The sequence below is a fragment of the Trichosurus vulpecula genome, chromosome 9 (assembly GCF_011100635.1).
Source record: "Trichosurus vulpecula isolate mTriVul1 chromosome 9, mTriVul1.pri, whole genome shotgun sequence".
NCBI classification, from domain to species: domain Eukaryota; kingdom Metazoa; phylum Chordata; class Mammalia; order Diprotodontia; family Phalangeridae; genus Trichosurus; species Trichosurus vulpecula.
In genome coordinates, this window is record NC_050581.1 from 86,603,282 (window position 1) to 86,622,365 (window position 19,084).

General features: G+C 36.6%; 1 protein-coding gene across 1 annotated transcript in view; it reads left to right on the plus strand.

Moving 5' to 3' along the window:
- Positions 1-19,084, plus strand: part of UHRF2 (ubiquitin like with PHD and ring finger domains 2) — a 175,497-nt gene that overhangs the window by 144,993 nt on the left and 11,420 nt on the right. The window contains exons 10-12 of the mRNA XM_036739305.1: positions 5,712-5,818; positions 10,108-10,270; positions 11,314-11,451. Coding sequence (XP_036595200.1) covers positions 5,712-5,818; positions 10,108-10,270; positions 11,314-11,451 — 408 coding nt within the window. The remainder of the gene's footprint in view (positions 1-5,711; positions 5,819-10,107; positions 10,271-11,313; positions 11,452-19,084) is intronic.

Below are 19,084 nucleotides of genomic sequence, written 5' to 3' on the forward strand. Positions count from 1 at the left end.
TTGACTTAGTTTTAAAATAAAATGTTATCTCTGTTTTATGGTATTTTATTGTTTTTGTTAAATATTTCCTAGTTACATTTTAATCTGGTTTAGCCCACACTCTAGAGTGTTCAGGCCTGTGGCTAATACCTCTAATCTGTATTATCTTGGTTGATTACTATTCTAAATTATATTTGAGATATTGTTACTTAGTAGAATCCCCACAATTGGAGTGCTTGTCCTATGAAGAGGAAATTCCCTGGTATGCTGTTTCTCTTCAGAAAATAATTTAATTCAACAAATACTTAATAAATGTCTAGGTACTGTGCTATGTATATGTAACAGGGACTCGGAAATGAAATAAGATACTATATCAGCACTCAAGAAGCAAAATATTCTAATGGGAAGATGAGTTACCTGAAAATTACTAAGATACAGCGCAGAATGAATAAGTACATGCATGGGACAGTAGAGGGCCCTGGATTTGGAGTCAGAGGACCCGAGTTTAACCTCTCCTTCTGCCACTTACTACTTTTGTTTTTGGGGCAAGTCACCTCTTCTGTAGCAAAATGGAAAATTGTTCTACAGTGGAAAATATGCTGTGTTTGGAATCAGTGGATCTGGTTCCAGACCCCCGACTTTGCCACTTGATAGTGGGGTATCCTTGGATAAGTCACTTTTAACCTTTGTGGACTTGAGTTTTTACGTTGTAAATTGAGGGGATTATACTACATGGCTTCTAAGGACCCTTCTAGCTCTAACTGTGTGATTCTGAGAGCAAAAGAGGGGTGCAGAGTGCTGTGACTGTACATAATTTGCGTATCCACCTGATTCCATGTCCATGGCATCTCATGCTATGTAATAAGTTCCTTAAGGTTAAAAGTGAGTTTGTTTTGATTTTTTCATTCCTCCCCCCACCTTGCTCAGTGCCTTGAATGCGGCAGGTACGTCCTTTTTTTATTTAATATTTTTAGTTTTCAGCATTGATTTCCACAAGATTTTGAATTACAGATTTTCTCACCATTTCTACCCTCCCCCTACCGCAAGATGGCATATATTCTGATTGCCCCATTCCCCAGTCAGCCCTCCCTTCTGTCACCCCACTACCTCCATCCCCTTTTCCCTTACTATGTTATTTCCCAGTTGCATGCAAAAACAACTTTTTTTTTTAACATGTGCTTTTAAACTTTAAAGTTTTAAAACTTTAAAACTTTGAGTTCCAAATTCTCTCCCCTCTTCCCTCCCCACCCACCCTCCCTAAGAAGGCAAGCAATTCAATATAGGCCATACATGTATCCTTATATAAAACACTTCCACAATACTCATGTTGTGAAAGACTAACTATATTTTGCTCCCTTCTATCCTGTCCCCCTTTATTCAGTTTTCTCCCTTGACCCTGTCCCTTTTCAAAAGTGTTTGCTTTTGGTTACCTCCTCCCCCTATCTGCCCTCCCTTCTATCATCCCCCTCTTTTTTATCCTCTTCCTCCTCCTTTCCTGTAGGATAAGATACCCAATTGAGTGTGTATGTTATTCCCTCCTCAAGTCAAATCTGATGAGAGCAAGATTCACTCATTCCCCCTCACCTGCCCCCTCTTCCCTTCCTACAGAACTTCTTTTTCTTGTCACTTTTATGTGAGATAATTTACCCTATTCTATCTCTTCCTTCCATCTCTCATCCCTTAATTTGATTTTTTTAAGATGTCATCCCTTCATATTCAACTCACCCTGCGCCGTGTGTGTGTGTGTGTGTGTGTGTGTGTGTGTGTGTGTATAAACACAACCATATATATGTATATGTGTATTCCCTTCAGCTACCCTAATACCGAGGTCTCGTGAATCATACACATCATCTTTCCATGTAGGAATGTAAACAAAACAGTTCAACTTTAGTAAGTCCCTTATGATTTCTCTTTCTTGTTTACCTTTTCATGCTTCTCTTGATTCTTGTGTTTGAAAGTCATATTTTCTCTTCAGCTCTGGTCTTTTCACTGAGAAAGCCTGAAAGTCCTCTATTTTGTTGAAAGTCCATATTGTGCCTTGGAGCATGATACTCAGTTTTGCTGGGTAGGTGATTCTTGGTTTTAATCCTAGCTCCATCGGCCTCCGGAATATCGTATTCCAAGCCCTTCGGTCCCTCACTGTGGAAGCTGCTAGATCCTGTGTTATCCTGATTGTTTTTCCACAATACTCAAATTGTTTCTTTCTGGCTGCTTGCAGCATTTTCTCCTTGATCTGGGAGCTCTGGAATTTGGTGACAATATTCCTAGGAGTTTTCTTTTTGGGATCTTTTTGAGGAGGCGATCTGTGGATTCTTTCAATTTCTATTTTACCCTCTGGCTCTAGAATATCAGGGCCGTTTTCCTTGATAATTTCTTGAAAGATGATATCTAGGCTCTTTTTTTGATCATGGCTTTCAGGTAGTCCAGTAATTTTTAAATTCTCTCTCCTGGATCTATTTTCCAGGTCAGTGGTCTTTCCAATGAGATATTTCACATTGTCTTCCATTTTTTCATTCCTTTGGTTCTGTTTTATAATATCTTGATTTCTCATAAAGTCACTAGCTTCCACTTGCTCCAGTCTAATTTTTAAGATAATATTTTCTTCAGTGGTCTTTTGGACCTCCTTTTCCATTTGGCTAATTCTGCCTTCCAAGGCATTCTTCTCCTCATTGGCTTTTTGGAGCTCTTTTGCCATTTGGGTTAGTCTATTTTTTAAGGTGTTATTTTCTTCAGTATTCTTTTGGGTCTCCTTTAGCAAGTCATTGACTTGTTTTTCAAGATTTTCTCACACCACTCTCATTTCTCTTCCCAGTTTTTCCTCTCCTTCTCTTACTTGCTTTTCCAAATCCTTTTTGAGCTCTTCCATGTCCTGAGACCATTTCATGTTTTTCTTGGAGGCTTTTGATGTAGGCTCTTTGACATTGTTGACTTCTTTAGGCTGTATGTTTTGGTCTTCTTTGTCACCAAAGAAAGATTCCAAAGTCTGAGTCTGAATCTGAGTGTGTTTTTGCTGCCTGTTCATGTTCCCAGCCAACTACTTGACCCTTGAGCTTTTCGTAAAGGTTTGACTGCTTGTAGAGTAGTGAGTACTTTGTTCCAAGCTTGAGGGGCTGCAGTGCTGTTTTCAGAGCTACTTCTACACAGCAAGTTCTGCCACACCAGCGCTCCTTCTCCCCCAAGAACTGCCAACCAGGATTGCGGCCCAGATCCAGGCAGGGCAAAGCAGGCTTTGCACTCTTTCTCTAATCTGCCACTTAATTCCTCCCACAGGGTGGGCCTGGGGCCAGAGGCAACTGCAGCTGTAGCTGTGGAAGCAGCCTCAGAGCTGCACTACCTCTACCGCCCCAGGGGTGTGGCTGACCCTGAACTCCTTTCACTCTGTCCCTGCAGTTTTTCCCACTAACCTGTGCTGTTGTCTTTGGTGTTTGTGGTTTGAGAAGTCTGCTAACTGCCACAGTTCACTGATTCAGGGTGCTAGGGCCTGTTCTGCCTGGCTCCCAGTCTGGTTGGTCTGGGCACAGCCCACGCTGGACTCTGCTCCACTCCGCTCCTAGCTCTGTGTGATAGATCCTTCCCAGTGATTGTCCAGACTGTCCTGGGCTGGAGCCCTGTTTCCTTCAGCTATTTCATGGGTTCTGCGTCTCTAGAATTTGTTCAGAGCCATTTTTATAGGTGTTTGGAGGGACCTGGGTGGGGAGCTTAAGCAAGTCCCTGCTTTCCAGCCGCCATCTTGGCTCTGCACCCAGCAGGTACTTCTTTATATGTGTTTTCTAAATTAAATCTATTTCCCTTTCACTCTCAATGCCTGCGCTTATTAGACAAACCTGTACCAGCACAGCAGTTTTCACCTTCGTGCTCACTAGAGTTCATCCTACTGCTAGACTAATTTTTCATACCAACAGATCTGGTAAAATTTAGGCATAGAAGGGACTTCCTCAATCTAGACTTCGATGAATCTGAACTTAAGTGAATCTCCACCATGCTGTGCCCAGGCCAGACTGTCCTGCTTTGTGACATAAATGTGCTGTATCCATCACCCTGCCTTTGCATACATTGTACTCTATTCTCAGGCCCTTCTCTTCTTTGCCTAATTTACTATATGTCCTTTAAAACCCATTCAGATACCGTCTGGAGTGTGTGGCTTTCGCTTTTCCCTTGACTTCATTTTTGTTGTTCAATCATTTCAGTCACGTCCAACTCTTTGCAACCTCATTTGGGAGTTTTTGGCAAAGTTGCTAAAGTGGTTTGTCATTTCCTTCTCCACCTCGTCATACATGATGAAAATGAGGCAAATAGGGTTAAGTGACTTGCCTAGGGGCACACAGCTAGTAGTATCTGAGACTGGATTTGAACTCAGGCCTTCCTGACTCCAGGGTCATCATCCTACCCACTGTGCCACCTAGCTACCTGTTCTGACTTCATATACCCTTTATTTTGAAACTATTTCTTACACTATTTCATGATGTCCTATCAACCAACCAGACTGTACATTCTTTGTGAAAACAAAAACCAGTTCTTATCTAGATTTTTACTCCTCCCTCGCCCCATCCCTCCACAGTCCAGTGCAATGTTAAATGTTTGGTTAAATGAATTAACAAGTCCAGTCATAAACAAGAAATCTACATCAAAAAAATCGTAGCACCTTGGAAATACAGTCTGAAATGATTGAGATATCACCATGTTCAACAAGGTGCATTGTTTGGATGATTTGGTTAGATTATAGCAATCTTCTTTTATAGTTTTAGGACAAATGCTCCTTTATATAACAACAAATAATTTTTAATATAGAACTAACATCCATTTTAAGAAGATTAATTACTATAAAAAGAAGCAAGTTAGTTTAGCATATGGAGGCCAAACTTGGAGTTAGGAAGCCCTGGTTTCATATCCTACCTGTGAGCTACATTATGACTGTAGGCCAAAAGTCAGGTCAATGGACTTTTCTGTGGCTTAGGCAACTCTTTAAGTAAGAGAGCAATTGCTCATATGCTTCACTGGAGGGAGTTTCTATGCTGGAAAATTTTCCAAACCAGTAAAATCACAGGTTTGTAATTTCTTTTAAAAGTTATTATAAAAGAAAACCAAAATCCAGATTTCTGTATGTCAGTCTTTTGTCTTATTTTCCATGTTCAACATAAACTTGATACTGTATCTGATTTTCTGATTCTTTCTCAACTTTGCATTTCATCTGTAGCAAAAACATAAGTCCCATAAGAAATGATATAAAATCTGAACATTAAGAACAGTGGAAAGAGGATGTGGATAAATGTTTGCCTGTCTGATTTTTATATATGACCGACTCTTCTATATTACTGAAGTTTTAGTATAAAGTTTTAGTATTATGAGACAGCATTTAAAAATACATTTCAGGCTGAATTTTCCAAATGCCAATATTGTGTATCTTCAGTCTTTAATTGTTAAATTTAAAAGTAAATTAATATTGAATTTTAAAAAGTAAAATCTCAATTAGCTCCTCCCCTCCCTTCATGCTGTCTTGAAAACAGCCACATTTGAAAATTGTATTTTTAAGGTTGGGAAGAGTGAAGTTGGATTAGCCAAGGTGTAACTTGGAGTTCAGTTTAAATTCTGCCATCATTTCATACATTAAATAACATTCTATCCAGATAGATAAATGTTCAGGTTTTAGCAAGAGAGAACCAGGTGAATTTTTTTTTAAGTTTAGACATTATTTTAATTAGATCATTTGTAATGGAAGCATAATTCTCTCACAGGACCGAGGCGATGAATTCACTTATACTGGAAGTGGTGGCAGAGATCTTTCTGGTAATAAAAGGATTGGAGAACATTCATTTGATCAAACATTAACAAACATGAACAGGTAAAGAGACTTTGTATACTTTTAAGACATTCAGATTTTAACTTTTGTGAAAATGAATTCTAATATAACCTCATCATGCATAACAGACTAATGGAAAGAATATGAAATTGTGTTTCCAACTAAAATAAAAAAAATTAAGTAACTTGCTGCGTTAGGTGCTAGGAAAACTCAGATAAAATCATGTAGTCCCTGCCCTCATACAGTCTACTGGGAGAATGTACTGGTACTTAGTCCTTACTGAGACATTGCCTCATTGTGGAACCACAGACAAGAATCTTCATTTTGTATTGTCTCCATTAAGTTGATTTTCAGCTATCTCCCTCTGCTTCTTGTATTATAAAAAAAATGATGAAATTAAAGCACATGGAAATATTTTTAAGTTCCTTGAAGGTTTTACATTATATTTTTAAAGTGAAATAATTTGGAACCCAGTAGTTCTTATTACTCTTGGATATGTAAATGCTGCAGAAATAAAAACACCAAAGAAGTTAAACGTACATTCCATTAAATTTAAATTTACTTTAAAAATGTATATGAGTAGCGGTATTACAGTTTTACAATGCAGGCTTATTAATCTGTGAAGTAGGATAATATTTATGGACATGGATGCAACAAACTATAGTTACCTAGGTTGTTCCATATAATTTTGTATGTTAAACTGAAACCTCATTCTAATGCAGTGGGACTTTTCGTTAAGTAAAATTGCCACATAATAATGTTCTTTTTGTAGGGATATGGTAGATCTATGAAATCATTGGTCTAGGGAGAATCTTAATATAAAAGGGTCCTCCGTACTACCCCTATTGAATGTAATGTCTGAACATACTTGTACATAATAGACTATAACTATTTTGTTACTAGCTGACTCAATCTATAGAAAATAGTATTTTTAGTAGGTGCTAGTGTACTTGGTAACAGTATATTTAATGGATTTTAATTATTTGATTTATATTTGATGTTTTCATTCCAATATTAGTATAAATATTAGATATAGTAAATACTTTGGCAAAATGTGTAAATTACTGCATTGTCATTTAGTGTTTTAGTATTAAGTGATTCTATGAGAATTTTTATCATAAATACAGAAATAAGGTTGAAAATTATTTTGTCTATTACATATCTTCTAACTGAGCAAAAGCCAAATTGTTAACCACTTTTCAATAATTATATTTCTTGGCTTAGAATTATCACAGTTTGTTCCCTTGTTATTGATTATTATATCAACATAATTTCAAAGATTTATATGTCAGATTATATAGAACCTGTACTCCTTCCAGGTATTCCTTCCACATTATTCCAGACAATAAGGTTGTATTTTTTCCAAACCAGCCAAGGACACAGGAAAAATCTGCTAGGGGTGGTATTTCTGAAGCAGGAGTTTGAGCCTACATTCATTTTTTCTTTCTTCTTTTTTTTTTTTTCCTATACAACACCTCCTTAGCCAAAATAATCTTTTTTTCAGTGTTGGGAGTGTTTCCATGGAGGGTTTTAGTTTTGTTTTTGCATGTTTTAAATCCTTTTTGAACATTTATCTTCATAGACATTTCCCTAAGATTTGTGTTTAAAGTTTCAGAAAAGCGCACCTTCTTTTCCTCAAACATATTGTAGGAAGATCATTTTACTTGATTACTACAAATCTCTTATTAAAAACCATCATTTGTAATACTTTAAGTTCTTCTCAAGTTCCATAGGTGACAAAATAAGTTTAATGTCTAGTTTACCACAAAATATATTTAAAATAGCTAGCCAGAAATTAATACAAAATTAAAAATTTAAGACAGTCATCAATCTGAACATTTCAACTTTCTAGGATTTTATATGATTAGAATATTGACCTCTGTGGTTCATATTCATGAACTTGGAGAACAAATCTAAACATATCCCAATTTTGGATTTTTGGAAGAGATCTCAAAGATAATCTGGTCCAGCTTGCTGGTGTTTTGTCTTCCAGTTTAAGCTTTGTCTGACCTATAGGACCTTGTCTTTGGACATTGGACCAGGGCTAATCTTGAACATATTTTGCATCCATAGTCAATAATCATTGCGAAGTTTGCATTCTGACTGCCTCTTTCTCTCTAGCTCCCTACTGTAAAAGGTCTAATAATAAATAAAGCTATGACCCTAGTTGACTCTATTGTTATTACCATTACTGCCCTCTACTGTCAAAAAGCAATGGAAAAGATAGATGGCTGAGGCACCATTACCGCAACAACCCAAGCAGTGGAAAAAACATATTTGACTGCTGGTTTATATATTCTTTTTCTACTCCAACTCCCTTGAAATAATGGGTGAGAAATCGGCACTTATTTTAAGATTATAAAACAATTTCAAGTAATATGAAAAAATAGAATATTTAACTCAGTGATACCATTTAATTGGCAAAGGAAAAATTTTGTAGCTGCCAGGTACATGAGATGAACCAGTCATTTAAGAAAAATACGCTTTCAGAGTTGTAATCATCAAGATTATACTTATGTTACCTATCAATATTTCAAGAAAATTAGAATACATCATACTATCGGGCATATCAGAACTGAAGATAATTTTTCAGATGAGAAGAATTGAAAGTTGGTAATCATCACAGAACAGATAAATTTAAATACTTCTTTACATGGACGGACCCTTGTCTTTTTTTAGTGAATCATTTCCTTGGTCCTTTTCAACTAATAAATGTGTCAGAATTTTTCTTATGCAGAGAAATAAGCATAGACTTAATGATAATTTGTTAGGTATTAGGTGCCAACATTTTTTTAAACTTAATTTGAAGCAGGGTGTATAAATTCTTCTTCAGCTATAGAGTTCATCTCTTCATGGAAGTTCCTCAGGAATCTTGATGCTTAGGTATTATGTTAAAAAGAATATATAAAATCTGATGGACTTGCAGCAGTGTAGTTACTAGTCTCTATACAAAGACGATTCAGTGAAGCATAGAGGGTTCTCTACTTTGTCCTACTTTTAAGTAATTTTGTCCCTTGAAATTCTTATATTGTAAAAACAAGGCTCAGTGTTAGCCCAAGGTTGGAAAGCTTTCTTTTCTGAAGTACACATTCATATACCATAGTCTATGGATCAGTATTTTATAACAGCTTCAGAGGACCACTAAGTTGGCCTGCTTTGTTAGCTACTAAGACTGGTGTAGATACGATTAAAGGCAAAATAGCTCCTTACCTTGTTCTACTTTGAAACTATAATTCCGTTGTTATTGATCCAGTTTGAATATTCACATCTTTCATGTTAGCAAATATAGGACCATGTCCTATGTAAGAAAGATATGTTCCTCTTTCTTCGTCCAAAGTTAACTCTGGTGTGTACTTGTTTTTAAGCTACTTTTTCCTCCTTAGAATTTAATCTTCTCAATTTTATCTTTTCTCTAAAATCAAGAAATAGAGATGTTCTTATAGATTAGGGGAGTAAAAAAGAAATCTAAAAAACTTCTAGTTAATTGTACTTAAAACTAATAAACTCTTTAAAGGTCTTTTAGAAGCTAAAAATTTTCATTGCTTCCTTACTAGTCAATCTATTAAGGAAGTTTTGATCATCTAATCAAATACTTCTTTTACAAAATGTACCACCTTCCCCATATCATGTTTGTGGATTGTCAATGTCTAGATCTCCCAAAGCTCTTGAGCTTCTTTAATTTTCATCTGGGTGCTTAAGTTACATTCATTTGCATCCTTTTGCTGAAGGCCTTTTTAGGAAGTTATTCTTAAATAAGTCTTATTTGGCTTTAGTCTTTTCTAACAAACATTGCTTTAGAAGTCTCTATTGTCTGGAATAATGTGGAAAGGAAGCTTAGAAAGTTCAGTTTTGCCTTATTTGATAAATCTGGTTTTCCAGAATTCTTTCCACGTTATTCCAACAATCCCCTCTTCCCCAATCAAATAATAACTTGAATAAAATCCCATAACTGAAAAGTGGTTTGCTTGCTTTAGTTTTCCAAGGTTCCCCATTCTCCCAACACAAATTATTTTAAGAAAAAAATTCCATGTGTTTCCAGTTGTTTTCTATTATACATGGCACAGATGTTACTACTTTCAGAAGAACCCACAGGCTCTCTGGGAACCACTCCCCTGGCTTTGGGGATGGCATCAGAAAACTGATTTCTCTGTCTTCTCTGCTGGTTGGGGAAAGCATAATCCTAATATCTGGAATAATATGGAAGGAATCATAGAATCTAAGCCATCAGGTAAGGCAAAATTCACCTTTTAATTTGGCTAATGATATATCATCATGTACTGTTGGAAGCATGATTATATGGTATGAAGAAGACTTCTTTATATTTCCCTTAGGGCATTAGCCCTAAACTGTGATGCTCCATTGGATAATAAAAATGGAGGAGAATCAAAGAATTGGAGAGCCGGTAAGCCAGTTCGAGTGATACGCAGTGCAAAAGGACGAAGGATCAGCAAATATGCTCCTGAGGAAGGCAACAGATATGATGGAATTTACAAGGTGCTCTATCTAACATGATATTGTTTTGTTCATTAAAACAGCATTCTGGCTACTGTCCCCAGCCTGCTATTACAGAAACACTAGAGAAAAAACTAAAAGTAGCAAAATGTCATTTCTTCTGGGAACTTACTTATATCCCTTTTGGAAATTTCAAGAAGTGTAATAAATGAATGCAGAGCGAACTTTTCAAAAAGTACTAGCATACAATAAGCATGACTACTTTAATTATAATAGCATGGTGAGGTTTTTAAACAGATTTACCGTGTTTGGAATGGGGACAGTAGTGGAGCTTATGTTTCCTAAACTGCATATATTTTTTGTATTTTAAAAGAGTAACAAGTGTAATAACTGCAATTTTGAAGAATTTTATTTTTATTATAATTAGTTTTCTTTTCAGCATGAACACAAGGTAGCATCAATTCTGGAAGTGAAAGAAAAAGCTACAGATTTATGAAGATTTCCAGAACTAATTGTGCTTATTAGTCCTAGTTTAAAATAGACATAAATCCTTTGCTTAATGTGTGTGTGCGCTTTGAGTTTTTTTTAATATTCTGGGAAATTGACTTTAATCATTTTTTTCCAATATATACATACTATGTAATATTCTACCCTAAATCACTTGTATACTCTTCACTATATACTCAAAATGTATCTATTTTAACAAAGTAGATACATCTTATAGTAAAATAATAAAGACAGTAAAGCTAAAGAGTTAGTTCAAAGAAAAAGTTTTATAGTGTTAAAGTCTTATGTACTCATCACTTTATATTCAAAATGTATCTATTTTGGCAAAATAGATACATTTTCTATTAAAATGGTGACAAGAATAAAGTTAAACAGTTATGTAAAAGGATTTTATTCAACAAAATAATTTTTCTCATTACTCCTTTTTAATATTTGTGTTAGTTTGTACATATTTTATAAAATAATGACTGCCTCCTAAAATGAGAAAATGGATTTTGGCAAGTCATTTCCCCCTTCTTAAATTTGAACAACTAATGTGGCAAACATTATAAAAAGTCCTAGGCTCTTATGTGATTTAGGTGGTGAAATACTGGCCAGAAATTGGAAAATGTGGATTCTTGGTTTGGCGCTATCTTCTGCGAAGGGATGATGTTGAACCTGCACCTTGGACAGCGGAAGGAATAGAACGGTCAAAGAATCTGCGTCTAAGTGTTCAGGTCAGATTGTATTTACAGACTTCACCTTTTTAAAAGTGTGTGTGTGTGTGTGTGTGCACGCGTGTGTGTTATACCTTTTACATGATTATTAAGCACTAATCGTGACCCAGTGAGGTGGTTTGGGCTGTGATCATGAGGAGGAAATTGTGAAGGAGCTTGGTGACAGAAGTAGAGGAATGCCTTTGGGAACAAAGGCAGGAAAGATTGTGTACCAGGAGTAGGAATTTAGTCTAAGACTATTAGTCCTGGGAATGGCTGGATAAATTGTGGTGTATGATTGTGGAGGAATACTGTTGTGCTATAAGAAATAAGGGGAATGGTTTCACAAAAACTTGGGAAGACTTAAATGAACTGATGCAAAGTGAAGGAAACAGAACCAGGGCAACATTGTACATAGTGACAGCATTATTGTAAAGATAATCAACTTTGAAAGACTCAGCCACTCTGATCAAGACAGTGAGCCAAGACAGTCCTAAAGGACCCATGATGAAAAATGCCGTCCATCTCCAGAGAGAAAACTAACGAGTTCCAAGTGTAGATTGAAGCATACTTTCTTCATTTTTCTTATTTTGTGTTTTCTTTTATAGCATAGCTAATATGGAAATGTTTATGCGACTCCATGTATATAATCAATACCATGTTGTTTGCCTTCTCAAGGGGTAAGGGAGGCATAGGTTGGAGAGAGGGTCTTTAAAACTCAAAAAGTTAGATTATATTTAAAAATAAGTAAATAAAAAAAGTAAAAGGACAGTCCTATTGGGAACAGAGGAGCAAAGTTCTCTAGTAAAGGGTCAGATGTTTCCAGTATTTAGGGATGTAAATATCAAGGAATTTGAAGGAAAGGAGTTTAAGGTATCCTAAGGGTAGGAGTCCCCAAATGGAAATTTTCCCTGGTAAGACGAGAGGGTGCCTCTGGGAGAGGATTTTGACCAGATTGAGTCTGTCTGCTTTCTGCCTCTCCCTTTTCCTTCATGCCTCTTCTTTCTTCTCCATGTATCTGCTTCCCTGCAAATTCACCTTTGGAATTTTTTGTTTTATTTTTCCTCTTCCTCATGTTTGTTATATGATAACTCACAAGACCTTGGTTCTTGATTTGTTTGGTTTTAGGTGTAGTTAATGCATATGACTCTGCATGCCCTCCCATCTTCTCCTCTCCTCCCTGTCCTCTCCCGCACTTCTCACATAACCTAGACTTTGTCCCTGATGCTATCCGCAGAGTATGGTTTTACTTTCGACCTGCCATTCTCTGCAGTTGAATCCCCAGTAAGGATGACCAGCTTGTCATTCCTCCTTGGTTCTGTTCCTTAATATATGTGTTGGGGCTGGACTTTGGACAAGTATTTAATTATCCAAGCAAGTGAATATGTGTATTTTTTAATGTAAATCCAATTTCTTAAAAAATTCCAACTGTTCACAAAATTGCACACTGTTTTCATTTTCAAAAACAGTTAAAATAGTCATTGGAATTAGATATATTAAAACATTTGCCTTGTAGAGTAACTGTTACTTTTTCTTCTTTTTTTAAAAAAAAAATAATATAGAAAAAAAGCCAGTTTCAGAAACTATCTTCTGTCCTACTTTGTTGTTTATTACACTGGGACTGTGCTAGACAATTCTCCTAGTGTCTGTTTTTTCTTCTTTTCTTAATTTATTTTTAGTTTTCAACATTCATTTCCGTAAGATTTTGAGTTACAAATTTCCTCCCTATCTCTACCTTCCCCCCACCCCAAGATGGCATGTATTCTGGTTGCCCCTTCCTCTAGTCTGCCCTCCCTTCTCTCACCCCTCTCCTCCCCCTATCCCTTTTCCCCTTATTTTCTCATAGGGCAAGATAGGCTTCTATACCCCATTGCCTGTATATCTTATTTCCCAGTTGCAAGTAAAAACAATTTTTTTTAACATTTTTTAGAACTTTGAGTTCCAAATTCTCTCCCTTCTTCCCTTCCCACACACCCTCCTTGAGAAGGCAAGCAATTCAATATAGGTTATACATATATTGTTATACAAAACGTTTCCATAATAGTCATGTTGTAAAAGACTAACTGTATTTCCCTCCATCCTATCCTGTCTGCCTTTATTCAATTTTTTCCTTTGACCCTGTCCCTTTTCAAAAGTGTTTCCTTTTGACTACCTCCTCCCCAAATCTGCCCTCCCTTCTCTTTTTTTTGGAGGGGGGGAAGGCAGGGCAATTGGGGTTCAGTGACTTGCTCACACAGCTAGTAAGTGTGTCAGGTGTCTGAGACTGGATTTGAACTTGGCACCTCCAGGGCCGGTGTTCTACTCACTGTGCCACCTAACTTGCCCCTCTGCCCTCCCTTCTATCATCTCCCCCATCACATCCCAGCTTCCCCCCCTACTTTCCTGTAGGGTAAGATACCCAATTGAATGTATATGTTATTCCGTCCTTAAACCAACTCCAATGAGAGCAAGGTTCATTCATTGCCTTTCACCTACCCCCTCTTTCCTTCCATTATAACAGCTTTTTCTTGCTACTTTTATGTGAGATAATTTACCCCATTCTATCTCTCCCTTTCTCCTCCCAATATTTTCCTCTCTCACCCCTTAATTTTATCTTTTTAGATATCTATTCATATTCAACTCACCCTGTGCCCTCTGTGTGTGTGTGTGTATGTGTGTGTATATATATATATGTGTGTGTGTATGTGTGTGTGTGTACATACATATATATATATTTATTTATATATATGTATGTCTGTATGTATATGTATATTCCCTTCAACTACCCTAATACTGACAAAGGTCTCATTAGTTACAAATATCATCTTTCCATGTAGGAATATAAACATTAGTTCAACTTTAGTAACTCTCTTATGATTTCTCTTTCCTGTTTACCTTTTCATGCTCATCTTGATTCTTGTATTTGACAGTCAGATTTTCTATTCAGCTCTGGTTGTTTCATCAAGAATGCTTAAAAGTCCTCTATTTCATTGAAAGTCAGTATTTTGCCCTGAAGTATTATACTCAGTTTTGCTGGGTAGGTGATTCTTGGTTTTAATCCTAGCTCCTTTGACCTACAGAATATCATATTCCAAGCTCTTCAATCCCTTAATATAAAAGCTGCTAGATCTTGTGTTTCCACAATACTCATATTGTTTCTGTCTAGCTGCTTGCAATATTTTCTCCTTAACCTGAGAACTCTGGAATTTGGCAACAACATTCCTAGGAGGTTTCTTTTGGGGATCTTTTTCAAGAGGCAGTTGGTGGATTCCTTCAGTTTCCTTTTTACCCTCTGGTTCTAGAATATCAGGGCAGCTCTCCTTGATAATTTCTTGAAAGATGATGTCTAGGCTCTTTTTTTGATCATGGCTTTCAGGTAGTCCAGTAATTTTAAAATTATCTCTCCGGGATCTATTCTCCAGGTCAGTGGTTTTTCCAATGAGACATTTCATATTGTCTTCCTTTTTTTTCATTCTTTTGGTTCTGTTTTATATCTTGATTTCTCATAAAGTCACTAGCTTCCACTTGCTCCATTCTAATTTTTAAGGCAGTATTTTCTTCAGTGAGCTTTTGGACCTCCTTTTGAATTTGGCTAATTCTGCCTTTTAAGGCATTCTTCTCCTCATTGATTTTTTGGACCTCTTTTGCCATTTGGGTTAGTCTGTTTTTTAAGGTGTTACTTTCTTCAGTATTTTTTGGGGGTCTCTTTCCAAGTCTTGGACTTGTTTTTCATGATTTTCTTGCATTGCTCTCATTTCTCTTCCCAGTTTTTCTTCCACTTCTCTTCCTTGATTTACCAAATCCTTTTTGAGCTCTTCCATGGCCTGAGACCAATTCATATTTTTCTTAGAGGCTTTTGATGTAAGAACTTTGACTTTGTTGACTTCTCCTGGCTGTGTGTTGTGTTTTTCTTTGTCACCAAAGTAAGATTCTGTAGTCTTGAGTCCTTTTATATTGCCTGCTCATTTTTCCAACCAGTTACTTGACTTTTGAGCTCTTTGTCAGGGTATGACTGCTTTCAGAGTGAAGAGTGCTCTGTCCCAAACTTCAGGGGCCTTGCACTGCTGTTTTCAGAGCTACTTCTATTCTGAGGTGGTATGATACTCCTCTCCTGGCCTGTGCTCTGGTCTGTGAGTGCAGGCACGCCTTTTTGCCACGTAACTACCAGGAGGACTCCCTCTCCACAGCCGCCACAAGCTCTGCCACCCCAGTGCTCCTCCTCCCCCAAGGACTGCCAACCAGGACTGCAACCCAGATCCAAGCAGGGCAAAGCAAGAGAACCCTGCCTCAGCGCCAGTAAAGAGATCCATGTACTCCCACTCTGATCAGCCACTTGATTCCCCCACGATCTGTGGGCCTGGAGCTCCAGAAGCAACAGCCACAGCAGCAGCGGCCACAGCCCCAGGGCTGGACTGTGCCCTTCACTCAACCACGTCCAACAGTTTTCCCCCTGACCTGCTGTGTTGTCTTTGGTGTTTGTGGGTTGAGAAGTCTGGTAACTGCCGCAGCTCAGTGATTCAGGGCCCTGAAGGTTGCTCAGCCTAGTCTTCTCCGGCCTGGTGTGTCCTGGCACAGCCCATGCTGGGCCACACTCCACTCCCAGCATGGTGTGATAGACCTTTCCCAGCAACCATCCAGGCCCTCATGGAGACTTGTTTCACTCTGTCATTTTGTGGGTTCTGTAGCTCTAGAATTTGTTTAGAGTCATTTTTTACAAGTGCTTGGGGGGATTTGGGGGAGAGTTCAAGCAAGTCCCTGTTTTCCTGCCACATTCTCGGCTACATGTCCTCCCTCACTGTCCCCCTGGTATCTTTTTAAAAATCATTTTTCTTTATTTGGTTAAATATTTCCTTATAAATAAGTAATTGTAAATTATAAAAATGTAAAAAAAATTTTTAAACAAGCTTTTTTTTTTTTTAACATTTTGATCTCCAGATTCTCTTCATCACTCTTACCACACCCTCTCCTTGAGAAGGCAAGCAATATGGTTATTGCTTATACACATGAAGTTAGGCGAAACATATTTCTTGTTAGCCGTGTTGCAAAAGAAAACACAAAATAAAACTATAAAAATTTAAAAAGTTAAATTATACTTCAGTCTCCTTCACAGTTCATCAGTTCTTTCTCTGGAAGTGGATAGCATTTTTCATCATGGATTCTGAGGAATTGTCTTGATCAGAGTAGCTAAGTCTGTCATAGTTAATCATAATTACAATATTGTTGTTAATATGTACAATGTTCTTCTAGTTCTGTTCACTTTCCTTGAGTTCATATAAGCCTTCAGGTTTTTCCTGAAACCATCCCGCCTGTTATTTCTTATAACGCAACAGTATTTCATCACAATTATATACCACAACTTGTTCAGCCATTCTGCAGCTGATGGGCATCCCCTCAGTTTCTAATTCTTTGCCACTACAAAATGACCTGCCATAAATATGTTTGTATGAATAGGTTCTTTTTCCTTTTCTTTGATCTCTTTGGGATACCAACCTAGTAGTGGTATTGCTGGGTTAAAGGATATGAATAGTTTTATAACCCTTTGGATGTAGTTCTAAGTTGTTTTCTGGAGTGAGTGGAGTCAACTAGTTCACAACTCCACTAACAGTGCAGTGTTTCAATTTTTCCACATCCTTTCCAGCATTTGTCATTTTCCTTTTCTGTCAAGTTAGCTATCTGATAGGTGTGAGGTGGTACCTCAGAGTTCTTTAATTTACATTTCTCTAATCAATAGTGATTTAGAGCATTTTTTCATGTGACTAAAGATAGCCTTGATTTCTCCTGAAAAGTGCCTGTGGATAAATGGTCTTATGAACAGGCACTTTTCAGGAGAAATCAAGACTATCTTTAGTCACATGAAAAAATGCTCTGAATCACTGTAAGAGCCATTTTTATAAATTTGGCTCAGTCCCCTATATATTTGAGAAATTAGACCTTTCTCAGAGAAACTTACTGTAAAATTTTTCTCCAATTTCCTGTTTTCCTTTTCATTTTGGCTGCTTTAGTTTGTGCAAAAGCTTTTTAATTTTATATAATCAAGACTATTTATTTTACTTCCTGTAATTCTCTCTGTTTTTTGTTTGGTCATAAACTCTTGCCTTATCTAGAGACCTAACAGGGCATATTTTTCCATATTCCCTTAATTTACTTATGATATATCCCTTTATGTCTAATCATTTATCCATTTTGGCCTTGTTTTGATTTATAGTATGACATACTAGTCTGTGTCTATTTGCTTCCGAACTGCTTCCCAGTTTTCCAAGCAATTTTTGTCAAATGTTGAGTTTTTATCCCAAAAGCTTAGATCTTTCAGTTTATCAAATCTTAGATTACTATTGCCATTTACTACTGTGTACCTAATCTATTTCCCAAATCCATCACTCTCATAGTCAATACTAGACTGTTTTAAAGATTACCACTTTGTAATATAGTTTGAAATCTGGAATTGCTAGGCTACCTTCCTTCACATTTTTTTTCATTGATTCTCTTGATATTCTTGATCTTTTGTACTTCTAGATTAATTTGGTACTTTTTTTTCTTTTATAGTTTTCTTGTTATTGCACTGAAAAAGTAATTTAGGTAGAATTGCCATTTTTACTATATTGACTTGGTCAACCTGTGAGAAATTAATAGTTCTCCAATTGTTTAGATCTGTATTTCTGTGAAAAGTGTTTTGTAATTGTGTTCATATAATCCCTGGATCTGTCTCAGCAGGTAGACTCCTAAGTATTTTATATTTCTTCACTTATTTTATTTTTGGAGTGGGGGGGTGGGGCTTGCCCAAGGTCACACAGCTAGTAAGTGTGTCAAGCGTCTGAGGCCGGATTTGATCTCAGGTCCTCCTGATTCCAGGGCCAGTGCTGTACTCACTGTGCCACCTAACTGCCCTTTCTTCACTTATTTTAAATGGAATTTCTCTTTCTATCTCTTCTGGGTTTTGTTAGTAGGCTATAGAAATTATTTATGTGGGTATCTCTTATATCCTGCAACTTTGCTGAAGTTGTTAATTATTTCAACTAGTTTTTTTGTTGATTCTGTAGGGTTCTCTAAGTATGCCATCATATTATCTGCAAAGAGTGATAGTTTTGTTTCTTCATTGCCTACTTTTATTCCTTAAGATTTTTTTCTCATCTTATTGCTATAGCTAGCATTTCTACTACAATATTGAATAATAATAGTGATAATAGACATCTTTGTTTCATCCTGATCTTATTAGGAATGCTTCAAGTTTATCTCCATTACAGATCATGCTTGCTCTCATTTTTAGATATATGCTGCTTATCATTTTAAGAAAGGTTCCATTGATTCTTGTGCTTTTTAGCTTCTTGATAGGAATGGGTGTTGTATTTTGTCAAAGGCTTTTTGTCCATTGATATCATATTATTTTTGTTGTTTTTGCTACTGACATCAGTTAAGTTGATAATTTTCCTAATGTTGAACTAGTCCTGCATTTCCTGTTATAAATTGTACCTGGTCATATTGTATGATCTTTGTGCTGTATTGCTGTAATCTTCTTGTGTTAGTATTTTGTTTAAAATTTTTGCATCAATGTTCATTAAGAGAATTGGTCTGTAGTTTTCTTCTTGTTTTTGCTTTCCCTGGTTTAGGTATCAACACTACATTTGTGTCATAAAAGGAATTTGATAGGACTCTTTGTTTACCTATTTTTTCCAAATAG